This window comes from Etheostoma spectabile, chromosome 3 (assembly GCF_008692095.1).
Source record: "Etheostoma spectabile isolate EspeVRDwgs_2016 chromosome 3, UIUC_Espe_1.0, whole genome shotgun sequence".
Taxonomy (NCBI): domain Eukaryota; kingdom Metazoa; phylum Chordata; class Actinopteri; order Perciformes; family Percidae; genus Etheostoma; species Etheostoma spectabile.
Window position 1 is genome coordinate 16,848,850 of NC_045735.1, and position 13,984 is coordinate 16,862,833.

The 13,984-nt window shown below is 41.0% G+C and overlaps 1 protein-coding gene across 5 annotated transcripts in view; it reads right to left on the reverse strand.

Annotated features, from left to right (window-relative positions):
* The window catches only part of fat3a (FAT atypical cadherin 3a), a 156,972-nt gene that overhangs the window by 63,235 nt on the left and 79,753 nt on the right, over positions 1-13,984 (reverse strand). For all 5 annotated transcript variants that reach the window (XM_032507422.1, XM_032507415.1, XM_032507417.1 and 2 more), the window contains exon 3: positions 6,502-6,825. In XM_032507422.1, the coding sequence (XP_032363313.1) occupies positions 6,502-6,825 (324 nt within the window). The remainder of the gene's footprint in view (positions 1-6,501; positions 6,826-13,984) is intronic.

A 13,984-nucleotide genomic window follows, 5' to 3' on the forward strand; every position in this document is an offset into this window, starting at 1 on the left:
TTCCATATAATATAATGCTGTGCATTTAACTGAAAGTAATGCATCTTTTCGGTTTGACATTGATATTATTCATGTAAATATAGACCTAATCATTTAAAAAAAAGATTAAAATGCTTTGGAGAACACTGATTAAATAAATTAACTATACATGTGTGAGGCTAAATGATTGAAAGTTGCTAACTTTGGATTTAAGTGGTATTGTAAAAAGACACGTGTAGCATTTGTAAGCCTACAAAAAGCATAATGTGTTAATGATTGATGTAGAACTATATAAGCTTGGTACTGCAAAGGCCTTCAGGAAAGGTTCTTTATATCATGAACAAATAGTTTTACAATATAACACTACATACAGCCTTGTTGTCACAAATGAACTGCAGCTAAAAGCTTGTTTTATGAAAGATTTATTTCAAAGAAAAAAACTCCTCATCTCTCCAGTGTCTTAGCTTTCTTCCTCTGAGGACAGCAAAAGGACCGCTCAGAACATCTTCAGAAAAATAAAAACGTTCAATTTGAGAATCTTGACAGGAGGCGTGGAATAGACACAGAAAGATAAAGAATGGAGGGAATGACAAGAGAAAAGATGAGGAGAAGAGTGGAGGGTGTGCAAACTGAAAGGAGCTGCAGGATAGTACTGTTCTACATGTTCTGGCCTACATTCATCCACCATCCACATACAGTGGTTGTGGATCACTGACGTTACTTTACACACTCAATGTTCTATTGTATTTGGACATAGTGTAAGATGAGATTTATTTTGTGAATATTTAGTTAAGAAATTACCATTTGTAGAGTTACTGAAATTAGTAATATTTCCATCAGTTATAGCTTCATTGTGTATTCTATTCCTTAATTTAACAAGGGAGCTATCTAACATGTTGTAGGCCTATGATGCCTGTAATTCAGTTAACAGGTTGGCGGAGGGATATGATGATGAGATGCTGAAGCATGTTTGTGATGAGTCTTGAGCTGTTCTACACTGGAAGAAGTGTCATTAAAAAAATGGACCAAGTTACAGTTGAAGCTGTGTCCGTGCTCTTACTCAATCCACAACCCGAAAGTACTTGTATGTAATCACAACGAGTTAATAGTTAACGCAAACATTCACTAGCGTTACAACAGTTTTTAATCTACCTACAGACTATAGACGAGTAAGTAAGGCAAATGTATTTGTACTTTTCACCGACATGAATCCCAAAGTGCTTCACAAGGGTATAAAACAAAATACGAGAGAACACAATACGATATAAAAAACACAATACACAATTAAAACAGCATAATAGTCTCTATGCAAGGCTCACAATGACAACACTGGAATAGAACAATAGGCAATCCAAAGCACAATTCCCTTTGCTTTGTTTGTGACTGTGAGTTTTCTGTTGAATTTATTGTCAATACAGATTTAAGTGAGAGAAAATGACTTAATAACACTGGCAGTGCAGACAGGTTAACCAGACATGTCTTTATCTGCCATACTACACAGAAATAGCAGCATTCCACAGTTTAGGTGCTATGGACTCAGAAAAGCAGGTTTGAAGCCGGGTGCATGGAACAGACAGTCACTTTAACATATTAGTGCCAAGGCAGCGAGCTGAGGAATATGGCTGATCCACATGGACAGGGGCCTGACTGTGCAATGCTCTGTATGTAAGAGGGTCCTTTTAAACTGGGTCTTGTATGGACAGGGAGCCAGTGAAGAGATTTGAGAACAGGAATATGTGCGAGCATCTCGTGGTCCTAGTGTAGCCTTGCATCAGAGTTCTGGATTGACTAAATGAAGTTAATGGGAGATGAGATAAAGGCATGTAGAAGCAGATGAAACTACAGAGTAGCCTAGAGAAGATCTCTAGCTGATAGAAATATAGAAGTGCTTATATGTAATTCAATGCTATTCCATTTGTTCAGTATCATCTCTAATCCAACAACGCACAACATTATACTCTTGGAATTGATGAATTATGCACATTGATCAAAATCAGCAGTGACTAGGAACCTGGCCTTCAGCCATTTTAACCCTAAATGTGTGTAAAAGTGTGAAGTGGAGCATCAGCGCCAACCTGTTTGTAACAATCAATCAATACCAACACCCTCTGAACTCACTACGTAGCTGTGGACATTTCTAGTTAGGAATGTAATCTTCAAAATCAGAGACATACGCTATTTATTAATGAGATCACAGCTGTTAGCTTTATGCTACATTAGCCACACAGCATCACATGCTAACAAGCCAGGAGCAGCTGTTAGTGCCAGTTTATTAGTTTTAACAAGGAGGGGAATGTGACAGCACTCCACAACTACATGACAGACACACACACACACACACACACACACAAACACACAAGCAAGCTGTTCCAGGAGAGTGTCTGCATGTGTCCACAACAATGCTCAAAACATGGCTGCACAACCGCTACAACTCATCAGCTGTCAAAGCAGTGTGGAAAGTGTGTCGGAGCGTCCCTGATGGGTGAACAGGGACTCCGCTGCCCGCTTGTCAGTTAACAGTTAATGATTGGTTAAAAGGTTGGCTATCCGTCAAAGGAAAAATCTAATTTAGCATCCCTACAATGCACACATGCAAAACCCAACAATAAAACCTGTGATAAGTCAAAAGGTATCTTTATTGCCCCCGGATGGCAATATGGTTTACAGCCAGCAATATTACATAAACAACAAACACAACCAAAAAGAAAAAATATAGACTTAGTAATTACAAAAATTACATTTACAAATAATTACAAATAAAAGTATTTGTAAAAATTACAAATAATTTCCTTTAACATGCTAATGGCAGCAGAAATAAATATCTCCTTTTGAGCCTATGAGTTCTGCATGGCGGCAGATTATATCGCTGTTTCAATGATCTCTCCACATATACAGGTATATCCTTTAGGATCACAGTCAGATTCAGTGTGTGTTTTACTAAAAAACATGCAAACTGTCTTTTTGACATTGAGATGTAAGTGTGAGTCGTCCAGCCATTTATGTACACGTGCTATTGTTGCAGTAAGTTTGGCAGCTGCTTGGGCTTTAGTTTTGGCATGGACATGGATGAATGTGTCATCAGCATACATCTATACCTCATACCCTGCACATGCTGAAGGTAAATCATGTATATATAGACTGAACAGAATAGGCTCCAGAATGGACCCCTGGGGTACACCCAGTTCATTGCTCAGTGGGGATGATGTCTCGCCGCTCACCTTTACACACTGTACTCTTCCTGATAAATAGGATTGTATCCTATGTATATATATACTGTATATATACTGTATATATATATACAGTATATATATATATATATATATATATATATATATATATATATATATATATATATATAATATAGAGCACAAATACAGAGACTCAGAAAACTCTGACCAATCAGAGCAGACTGGGCTTTTTAAAGAACCAGAAAGAGGGGGGACACAAGTACAGCAGCCATGGGTAGAATGAGAAAAATAAAGTATTTTTGTTTTAGGATCTATAACAGTACACAAACTGGAATATATGATGTTAAACGTTCTTCAAGTCCACCACTCCAACCTTCACACATACATACTACTTCCTCATTCATTAGGAAGGACGGTTAAAGACAGCAGAACATGTTGATATCCACAGTCAGCGTCTAATGACAGTGCTGCTGTCTCGTCATATATCATGAATGAATTTAAACCTCCAGCAGAAGTGTTCATTTCCACACAGGCTTAATCACTCAAAGTGACAACGCCCTTAATTATACTGAACTTTAAGCCTGAATATAACTTAATCTGATGAGTTATATCCAACATTTTGCAAGCATTTAAACAATGTGCTGCAGATAAATAGTGGGAGGAGTCTAAATGAGAAAAGAGTTCATGGATTTTGATGAATGGGGAAAAATGATTGACAGCTTGGTTCACACAGACTTCTACGCCTTATGTGTCCGTAACTAATGCCAAAGACACCTGACCAAGCGTTGGTTACTGACGCTCTGGGAGTTAGTGTGTTGAGTAAAACATTAACGACTTATTCATATTACTGTGCCCTGTACTAAACCCTTTTAATATTCCTATAAACTAATGTTTACATACATTTAAATAGGAAAGCAGTTGGAAAGTATTCTATTTCTTTCCCATACTACTACTACTACTACTACTACTACTACTACTAGTACTACTACTACTAATAACAAATCCTATTTTTAACGTCACAATTCCTTATTCATCTGGAAAGTAAGCCACAGTGATTTGCGTGTGTGTCCTGAAATCCTAGAAAGGCCCTGCAGTCCAGTACCGCTGTAGCTACAATGACATAACATCCCAATGGACTCTGCTGTGAGGAAGAGTGCTACAGGCTTATGGATGATCTGCAGTGCCTCATCAAAGTTTCATAACGGCAATATCAAATATTCAACATCCGCCAATCGATGCAGACATGGGGCTAAAATATTGTGAAACTGTTAGCAAGAGAAGAAAGGACAGAGTGAGAGTTAAATCGGAGTGTACGAGAGGATGGCAGAAGGAGAAAACATGAGGGGATTAAAGATGACAATACAAAGAAGATAAGAAGAATCTCTTTAATAAAGGCAGAGAGGGAGAGAGAGAGAGAAAGAGGAGTAGTTGCTTGAGACAAATGGGTGGAAAAGAAGCAAATTCAAAGCAAAGCGATTTTGACTAAAAGACAGATAAATACTGCAACAGCCAATTATATTTGGGTCTGTCTCCAGCACAAGCCTTATCTGCAGAACAGAGTGTGTGTGAGGTAGCGTGCAGAGGGATGTGTGTGTTCATGTTCTCTTCATCCCACACACACGATAGACATATTATTGAAATATCTGGTGCTGCACAAGTTCCTACAATTAGATCTAAGTACTGTAGTGTTATCAGACTAAGCAGCCCTGCACTGATAACTGTTGGCATTATATGTGCATATGAGATAGCACCACCATCATTAAAACACCAAATGAGAGAATGTCTTTTGAAAGGTCCACAATCTATGATCTATGACAGGGAGCACTGAAGCAGCCCACTTCATGATGCTTTGTGGAAGAAGACCTTCTGCATGTTAGCACTTAGCTTCAACAATATCAGACATCAAGAATGTCCACAGGCTCATTGACACGATTACACTATCCATGGAGCAGAGGGAACAGATGCGTATGCATTCATACTTTGCTTTTCAGCATCTGGCTAGAATCTGTCCAAACAGGATTTCAGACTTGAATGCGTTTCCACTTGCTATCCGATTGATCCAAAACGCCTGAAGTGACTTAACGTAAATAGAGTTGATGACTTTGCATTAAAACAGCTTCTTTCACATTTTCAAAGGTTACTTTTCTATGTAGTTTAAACCTTGTTTTCATCAGTGGCACACAAAGTGGTCAAATAATAGTTTGTGTCATTGACACAGCCTGAAGCACACTCCTTCAAACTGTCACCTGTCAGGTTAGCTACTCACACTGAAAGCAGGAGTATTCGTGGTAAAGGTTCAGTTGTACTCACTGTTTCATCTGCCTTCTACCTGAGAAACACCACAGCCTTTTTCAGCCATTACTCACCAGTGGTGGGCAAGTTACTTCCAAAATGTAATACATTACAGATTACTAGTTACTGTCACTTGAGAGTAATGCCTTATTTTACAATAATCTACTTTTACATTACTTTTGAGTTACTTTCACCAAAATAACAGCGGAAGTTTGACTTGGCAGCTAGCGAGAGAATTTCACCACCGGCTCAATAAAGTCTCCTCTTTATCCACTTTAATACATAATACATCATTCATAATATTTTGTAAAATGTATGTGAATATCCAAAGTAACTAAAGCTAAAAAAAGGGCAAGTAAAACATACAATAGGCAAGTAGGAGAAAAAGAAAATACTCAATTAAAACTACATTACAGTTGTATTGAAGTATGGCATTGTTGTAAAATGTTTGTAAAGCACTTGAATAAGAAATTCATGTTGTTTAGCTTAAAACTAAAGGTAGTCTATAGGACTGTCAATTCTAGTGTAATTAAAACTCACTATTTACATTATTTACAGTACATGATTTACAGCTGATATGTGAAAAGGTACACAACCTTATTTGTTTAACAGTAATTTAGTTTTACTGTGAATCCTCACAGGGAGTGCTTTCATTTTGAAGTAGTCTACAGGGAAGTTTTCTGTTGTGTACTCTTGCAAGCTTACGGAGATGAACATGAGATGATAGATGTAAAACATGGCCATCTGCTCACTTTGTTGTTTGGGAAACTGTAACATATTGAACAGTAATGGTCTCAGTAAAAGACAAGCGTCATTCAAAGCCATTCCACTACAGGCATAAACCCTCAACGGCTGATAAAATGCAATACTATTTACTTCTTCTTATCCTATTCTTAAAGAAAAAACAACAAATGTTGCGTTAAAATGTGTTGTAACTCACATTACAAATGTAATTAGTGATGCGTTGTATTACTGTGTTACAGCAAAAAAGGAATACATTACTGTAATTGCGTTACTTTTGTAACGCAACACTGTTACTCACCAGTGCGGCTGTTGATGGCGAAGAAGTTCTGTGGGTTCCCGCTGACGATGCGGTAGCTGAGCGTGTCACCAGCGGCGGGGGACGTGGCGTCAGGGTCCTGGGCCTGGATCTGGAGCACAGAAACATCCCGCGGAGAGTTCTCGGCCACCGAGGGCCGGTACAGCGGCTCGGAGGTCAGCGGGGCGTTATCGTTCACGTCCTCCACCTGGACGAACACCTCGATGGTGGCGAACTGGGGAACCACGCCGTGGTCGCTGGCATACACCGTCAGCCAATAGGAGTCCTTGGTCTCGCGGTCCAACATGTCGGTGGTGTAGATCACCCCTGGTGGAGGAAGAGACAAAGAGAGACAATCTGTTTCATTTCTCATTGTCCGGAGCTGGCTGTACAGTACACGGAATGCAAAGGAAGTCCAGTGTTTCCACGGCAGCAGCACAGCCACGTCCTCCAATCTAGACACTTGATTCTCACGTCAAAGACATCAACACAACAAGGATCGATATAATCAGGAGAGAGAGAATGGCCTGACACACACACACACACACACACACACACACATACACACAAGTGTGTCTCACTATCTTTGTGGGGACCAGTCATTGACATAATGCATTCCCTAGCCCCTTATCCTAACCTTAACCATCAAACCTAAATGCCTAACCTTAACCCTCACCCTCACCCTAACCATAACCTAACTCTAACCCTGATCCTAAAACCAAGTCTTATTCCTCAAACAGCCCTTTAACGTTGTGGGGACCAGCATTTTGTCCCCACAAAGCTGTCAGGACCCCAGAAGTATACTGTATTCCCAGTTTTTGGTCCCCACAAATGTAGTTACACCTAATACATACACACACACACAAACACACACACACACACACACACACGGATCAGCAGTGGTGGAAACTAGCTTGGAGTACTCAAAGAGTGAGTGAGTTTTTTTAATTCACACTCAAAAAGGCATATTCAAGAGAATACAACAAACGGACAACAACCGATCAAGCAATTACAAGAATAAATAAAAGAGAATATTAATAGTGGGAAAAAAATCTCTCTATATATATAACCGGTAGAGAGCCACAAAGTAAATACAGAAGTGCCGTTCCACCCTGTAACGGTTATGGAAACATTAAGGTACAAAAAGTTACATAGTGTTGCTTTGAGACCAGCTGCATTGAGAGGACAGAGGTCATAATGATTGTGGCTGGAGACAGGTGGGAGGCTCGGAGCCTGCCTGGCCCCAGGGCTGCTTGGCATCTGGGGAAGTGCATTTCAACCAGCCAGACAAAGTGAGTCTAAGGCTTAATTGGAAATTAGGAGAAGATTAATTAGGGCAGTGATTAGCATTTGCACTAATCCAAGGGAGTGGAAGCCCCTCGTAATTCACAAAGCAGCCACTCACTGTCTCTGACTGCGGCCTTCTCCAAAGTCTGCATGCCTACTGAAGCAGAGGCAAATACATCCAATTTGCAGTATTGCTTCATGTAAACACTGACTAGTGTGTGTGTGTGTGTGTGTGTGTGTGTGTGTGTGTGTGTGTGTGTGCATGTGCATTAGGAATGCATACACCATCACAGTTATCAGCCTTTAATGAAGTCTGTGTGGTGTGTAGCAGCCAACCACTACTGCTACTGCACATGTCTCTGTTGCTTCACTGTCCCTTCAAAGCTGTGTATTTTTCCATCTACCTGACACTGGGATAGCGATTAAGGCTGCATGTTCAAAAACACATCATTATAGATCTATATTTGTTGGGACAATGAAATGTATGTATGCGACTATTCAGATAAACCCAGTTTGTTTTCATTCACCCACCAGCTGCATGTGAGGGGCACGGGCTTCATAGGGGGGACACCGGATGCATGTTGGGGGACCAGCTGCATGTGGGGGGCACGGGCTGCATGTGGGGGGCACGGGCTGCATGTAGGGGGCACGGGGTACATTTGGGGGCACGGGCTGCATGTGGGGGGCACGGGCTGCATGTAGGGGGCACGGGGTACATTTGGGGGGCACGGGCTTCATGTGGGGGGCACGGGGTACATTTGGGGGGCACAGGCTGCATGTAGGGGGCACGGGGTGCATTTGGGGGGCACGGGCTACATGTGGGGGGCACCGGATGCATGTGGGGGGCACCGGATGCATGTGGGGGGCACCAGCGCATAGTGAAGTTTCTAACATATAGGGCAAACTATATGGTACTGCATGAAGTTTCTCCACTGGAAGGGAACGTTGTCTTATTTACCATAAGTCCATCCAAGAGGGGACTTTTGCGGAGTTTTTGTTTTTCAAACATGGGGGGGCACACCACCTACACCAGCAGTTTCCCTGCAGAATTCAAGGTGAAGAAGGTCCCTTTGAGTCTCATAACCAGAGAAGTATCAGTTTTAAGCGAATAATAAAACATAGATCTCAACCTCATGGCAAGAGTGCAACAAAAAACAGGCCCTGATAACAATCCTTAGATTACAATTTATTCAGTCACATTCATGTGTTATATATTTAACTACGTTGCTCATATTTGAGATATCCACCTCGGTGCCCAGGTGTTCAGCCCTAGCTGACCCAACAGTCTGGCTTGTACTGACCCAGCTGATCCTTCATCTTTAGTTTCACTTTTATAGCCGGAGCAATTCAGCCGAGTTGTAACATTACTGTCCTTCGCCACAGGACTTCTTTCCTCACTTTGCTGACCAGGTCAAACTAAGCCTTTTCTTCTTAAAATTTCAACCTCACCACATTATTTCTCTGTCAGCAAAAAAACAATCCCCAGTAGAGACAGAAAATAAAGAGTAAGTAAAAAAAAGTACAGTGAAAGTGGCAGATGGAAGAGTGAGACAGAATAAAGAGGCCGTGGGCTTGGTTTGAAGTCAGAGTATTCAACTGAAGAGATTACGGCTTTTGTCCACAGAATGGGAAACTGAGAGGCTGAGAAACTCTGAGTGGAACAATGCACCACAAAGTCAGAGACGTGACTGATCCAACTGCAAACACACCTACATATGTACACACTTGGAAACAGAAGAATATACCCATTGAAAATCCTACAAACCCAGAGAAAAGCTTCAAACAGAAGGTGTGGCTTTGTAAGAAAATGTTTTCGCTCACAGAGCCTCCAGCAAGAGTGACCTCCACAGCTGAGAGTCTACAGCCATGCCAGTGGCCCTGTGAGCTTGTACTTATACCACATATTGCTGATGTTTAGCTGGTATAATACTTACCATGCTCATTATCATCACTCAGAATGTTAGCATTCATTTGGACTCCTCACAAAGTGCAGCTGAGGCTTATGGGAGTGCCATTCGTTCTGTAGGTCATGGTCATAAACCAGAGAATTTGACCAAATTAAATGTTGACCTGATGATGGACCTTGATTAAAAGTCCATCTTAGTCAGACAATTTTCATTTCGGGAAAGGGGCAGAGTAGGTGTGATCCGTTAAACAAGCAGTCCCCAACCACCATGAAGACAGTGACAGGCTTGGGCTGCCAATAAAACAAGCACACCCTAAACCGGGCTATTTCCCTTTTGAGCCTTACAGTAAGAAACCTAATACTTTTACTTGCACAGGATAAGCATCTTCTGATCTCATGATTTAGAAATGACCCCCCCACATTAATGCTGTGTAGTGCACTGTTGAGCAGTGAGGAGATAAGACGTACCTGGCTGTAGGTCCTGCACATTTCATTTAAAAATTGCATGTTAAATTAAACCTATGCAAATTTAACCCAAATAAGGAGGAGATTTTATACCTAAAACACTAATACCACCTGTAGTTTGGGACCTGTAGTTTAGAATGTCAAGACAAAGAGGGACGTCGAAAGCGAAGTCCAATGAAGATGGAGGCCCAGCTGAAGCCCCGTACCACAGTGGGAAGGAAAGCCTGCAAATTCTTTGTTATTGTGTGTTGTGGATACTCAGGATGCTGAGAAGTGCTAAAGAACAGAAAAGTCATTCAGGACAAACATTGAGGTTGTAGAGGTCTTCTGTGTCTCTCTCTTCACCACAGTCAGCTCTTTCCACCTGCTACCTCATTCATCATTCAGAGGAGGCCAGAAGAGAGGGGAAGGTAAAAAGATAAAGAGAAAAGAAGGAGAAAAGTGAGAGCAGCAACTCCAGCATTACACTTTAACAAACAGTGCAGACCCGGCATCACATCCTTCTCTGGAGTTTGGTAAGATAATGGAGGAATCAGGAATGAGTGCATGGAAAGGGAGGACTGTGGGTGTATGAGGTCATGAAGTTAGTCATGTAAGATTATGAGGAGGCTATTAGTTAGAAATGAGCAGCGGGAAGCCTTTATCAGACTCTGTGGGGTTAGAATGAGCCCTCAGCTAGTCCGTCAGCTATGAGCCGGGATTAGCACCTGAAAGCCCCCAGGTAAAGGCCCCATTAGTCAGCCAGCATTAACGCGATAAGGTGCTGGGCCGCAGTGTGAGGAGAGGGGAGCACAGCAGGAGAGGTGAAGTGAAAGGTTAGCATAATTAAAAGGACTTCCTCTTCTCCTGGTGCTCTTCCAAAATGTAGGGTGGCAACAACAAAAAACATTAAAACTCAAAAGGGATTTAGAAAAAGGGCATGCTGGGTAATGAGAAGGCTTGATCTAGAGTTTGTTCTCCAGATAGATCTGATATGTTGGCAACAGCCGCATGCTGAGAATCAAAAACAACACACCTTTGACGTTCTGTGTGTGTGTGTCGCATTAGGTCACGGCAGTTACCCGCTCGCCTCACACATGAGGACAGGAGGACGGGGCACCGCTGCCGAGCCGAGCCGAGCCAAGCAGAGCTAGTACTACTGCTGAAAGATGTTCTGCCTCTACCCGAATAAATGTAATCGTAGGGCCCCAGCAACCCTTAACCTAACCCTAACCCCTAACCCGTTAAAACTAGAAAAGTACTTCATAAACACAGATAATTTACATTTACATATTAGAGATGATTTACAGAGGCAGAAGCAGCATATTTCCATGTTTATCCCGAACATGGAAAACATGTTAAATGAGATTGAGGGGTAAAAAAGGAAAGGAATGTTTTGGGTGTTGAGCTGAGTTTTTGAGCTATTGTTTGTTCAATGCAGAGACAAGACAATGCTGCATTGTTAGTCCAAAAAGAGATATGTTGTAATTGCTGTGTGAGGAAACAATACAAATGCGGGGCACGGTGCGGGCTGACGGACTGATGTGGGTTTGTGAAGAATGTAGAGCTTTAATCTGGGTTTGTCTCTGCCATGCAGAATGTGATTGGTGCTAAATGTAAAGAGGAGCTGCACCTGAGGGAGGGATCACATGACATTAAGAGACAAATACTGCATGACTGAATGGCGTCCTTCACAGCCAGGTTACTGGTGCCAGAGTTTGACATGGTTTGATAAGAGGCTCTGCTCTCATTTGAAATGATCATTTGCCGTTGATGCTGTTAACACTCACCCCTTCCCCTGTGCTTAGCTGCCGTCTTGATAACAAACATCGCTTCTAATTTCAGTTTTTCTTAATCAATCAACACTACTGCCAATATGAGTGGTGGCCAAAACTCAAAACATTGGAAGAAACCAGCATTATTTATCCTTTTAATTCAAGAAGACCAGAGCCATCTCAGCAGCAGTGTTCTATTTCTCCTCTCAGCTCCAGCTAAGGGAACAGACCTGCCTCCACCTTCTACCTCCCCCTCACTGCAGCACCACACCCTCCACTGCCTCCATGGGTGTCTATCAGCTCCCCGGTGGGACTGAGATTCCTAACGGACGGACGGAAATACAGGGGATATAAATCAAGAGACAAGTAGGCTCATTTTCCTATTTCCTGCCTCCTGCTGGAAGTCAGAGAGAATTTAAGGAGCTTTAGCTTTAGCTTCACTTTTCAGAATCAAATAATTTCCACTTGGCCGCAACACAACAACAAGAAGCAGCATCGGTCAATGAAATATGTGCAATAAAATCCCTAAAGGTCACTTTTTCTTGAACACATTGGTATTATCCAAAGCTGTTGGCATAGTGTAAAGTGATATGTGCATTGTCTCAGCTCATCACGTGTTTTTATGTCTTGTCTTATGGAGGATATATTCATTCATAATTGAAGTTGAAAGTCCAAAGAGAAAACACAGAGATCAAACTAAAAATGTTATCATTTTACTATGCTGCTAGGAAAAATCATGCCATAACTAAATTTAAAAAAGAAAAAGGAAACATCAATGCTTAAACTGAAATCTTTGAAATATTTTATTGACTGAGAAAAACATTAAATATGAAACTCAAAATGGAAAATAGAAAAGCTTAAACGGAAACACTTAAATTAAAATCTCAAATAGGAAAAAATAAATAATTGTATCAGTTTATGCCCAGCAGTCAGAAACTGAACTGAATCTTAAATTTTCCAAATGTAAAATTCAAAAGATAAAATTGAAAATTATAAAGTGCAAAGACTAAAATAAAATAATTTCTTTTTTCTATTTGAGGTTTGAATTTAAGTATTTCCATTTGAGCTTTTCTATTTTCCATTTTGAGTTTTATATTTGAGGTTTCTCTCAATCAATAAAAGATTCCAAAGATTTCTGTTCAAGCATTTCCGTTTCCTTTTTCTTTTTTAAATGTAATTATGGTTTTTCCAAGTAGCATAGCAAAATAACAATATTTTTAATTTGATCTCGCTTCGTTTTCTCTTTGCACTTTCAATTTGAATTATGAATAAATATTTCCTCCATAGCGTGTGGCAGCATTCTGCAGCCTGCAGAAGATGGCTCACCGTGCAGGAAGTGGGTCACATCAAAGTCACTGTGCCGGCTTTCTTTTCATCAAACAAAGCAATAAGATCTACATAATTCATTTCAGATGTTGGAAGCTTTTCTCGGAGTGTGTACATATTGTGTTCTAAGGAGCTGATGTGTGTGTATAACGCTGCACTCATGCACGCTGACATCTCAGTGACACGCACTAAATGTAAAAGAATAAGAACTGAATATGTTTCCTGATCTCTACAGTTTCAAAGATGTGTCCTGTGGTGTTGTGGAGCTTCCTGTTACTCTATATAATAAATAATCTAATAGTAGATACTAATAGTAGTACTACTAGTAGATAACTAATCATGTTCGCTTCATTAGATCTCACACATCAACGAAGACTGGGCCTGATGGCAAGAACACATTGTATCGATGTGTGTGTGTGTGTGTGTGTGCGTGTGTGTGTGTGTGTGTGTGTTTGTGTGTGATAAGTACAAGGTGTGTATGCCATTCCAATAGGGTTAATCCTAATTGCTTTCCAAGCCGCACTGAAATTATACACTACTGGTACCAGCATATGTGTGTGTGTGTGTGTGTGTGTGTGTGTGTGTGTGTGTGTGTGTGTGTGTGTGTGTTTTGGCTTCCCCCGCAGTGAGGGCAACCACAGGCTATTATTACCATTGTTATTTTTCTCCTCAGCGCAGGAAATTTAGGCTACACTCTGCACACTGTGTGTGTGTGTTTGTGTGTGTGTGTGTGTGTGTGTGTGTGTGT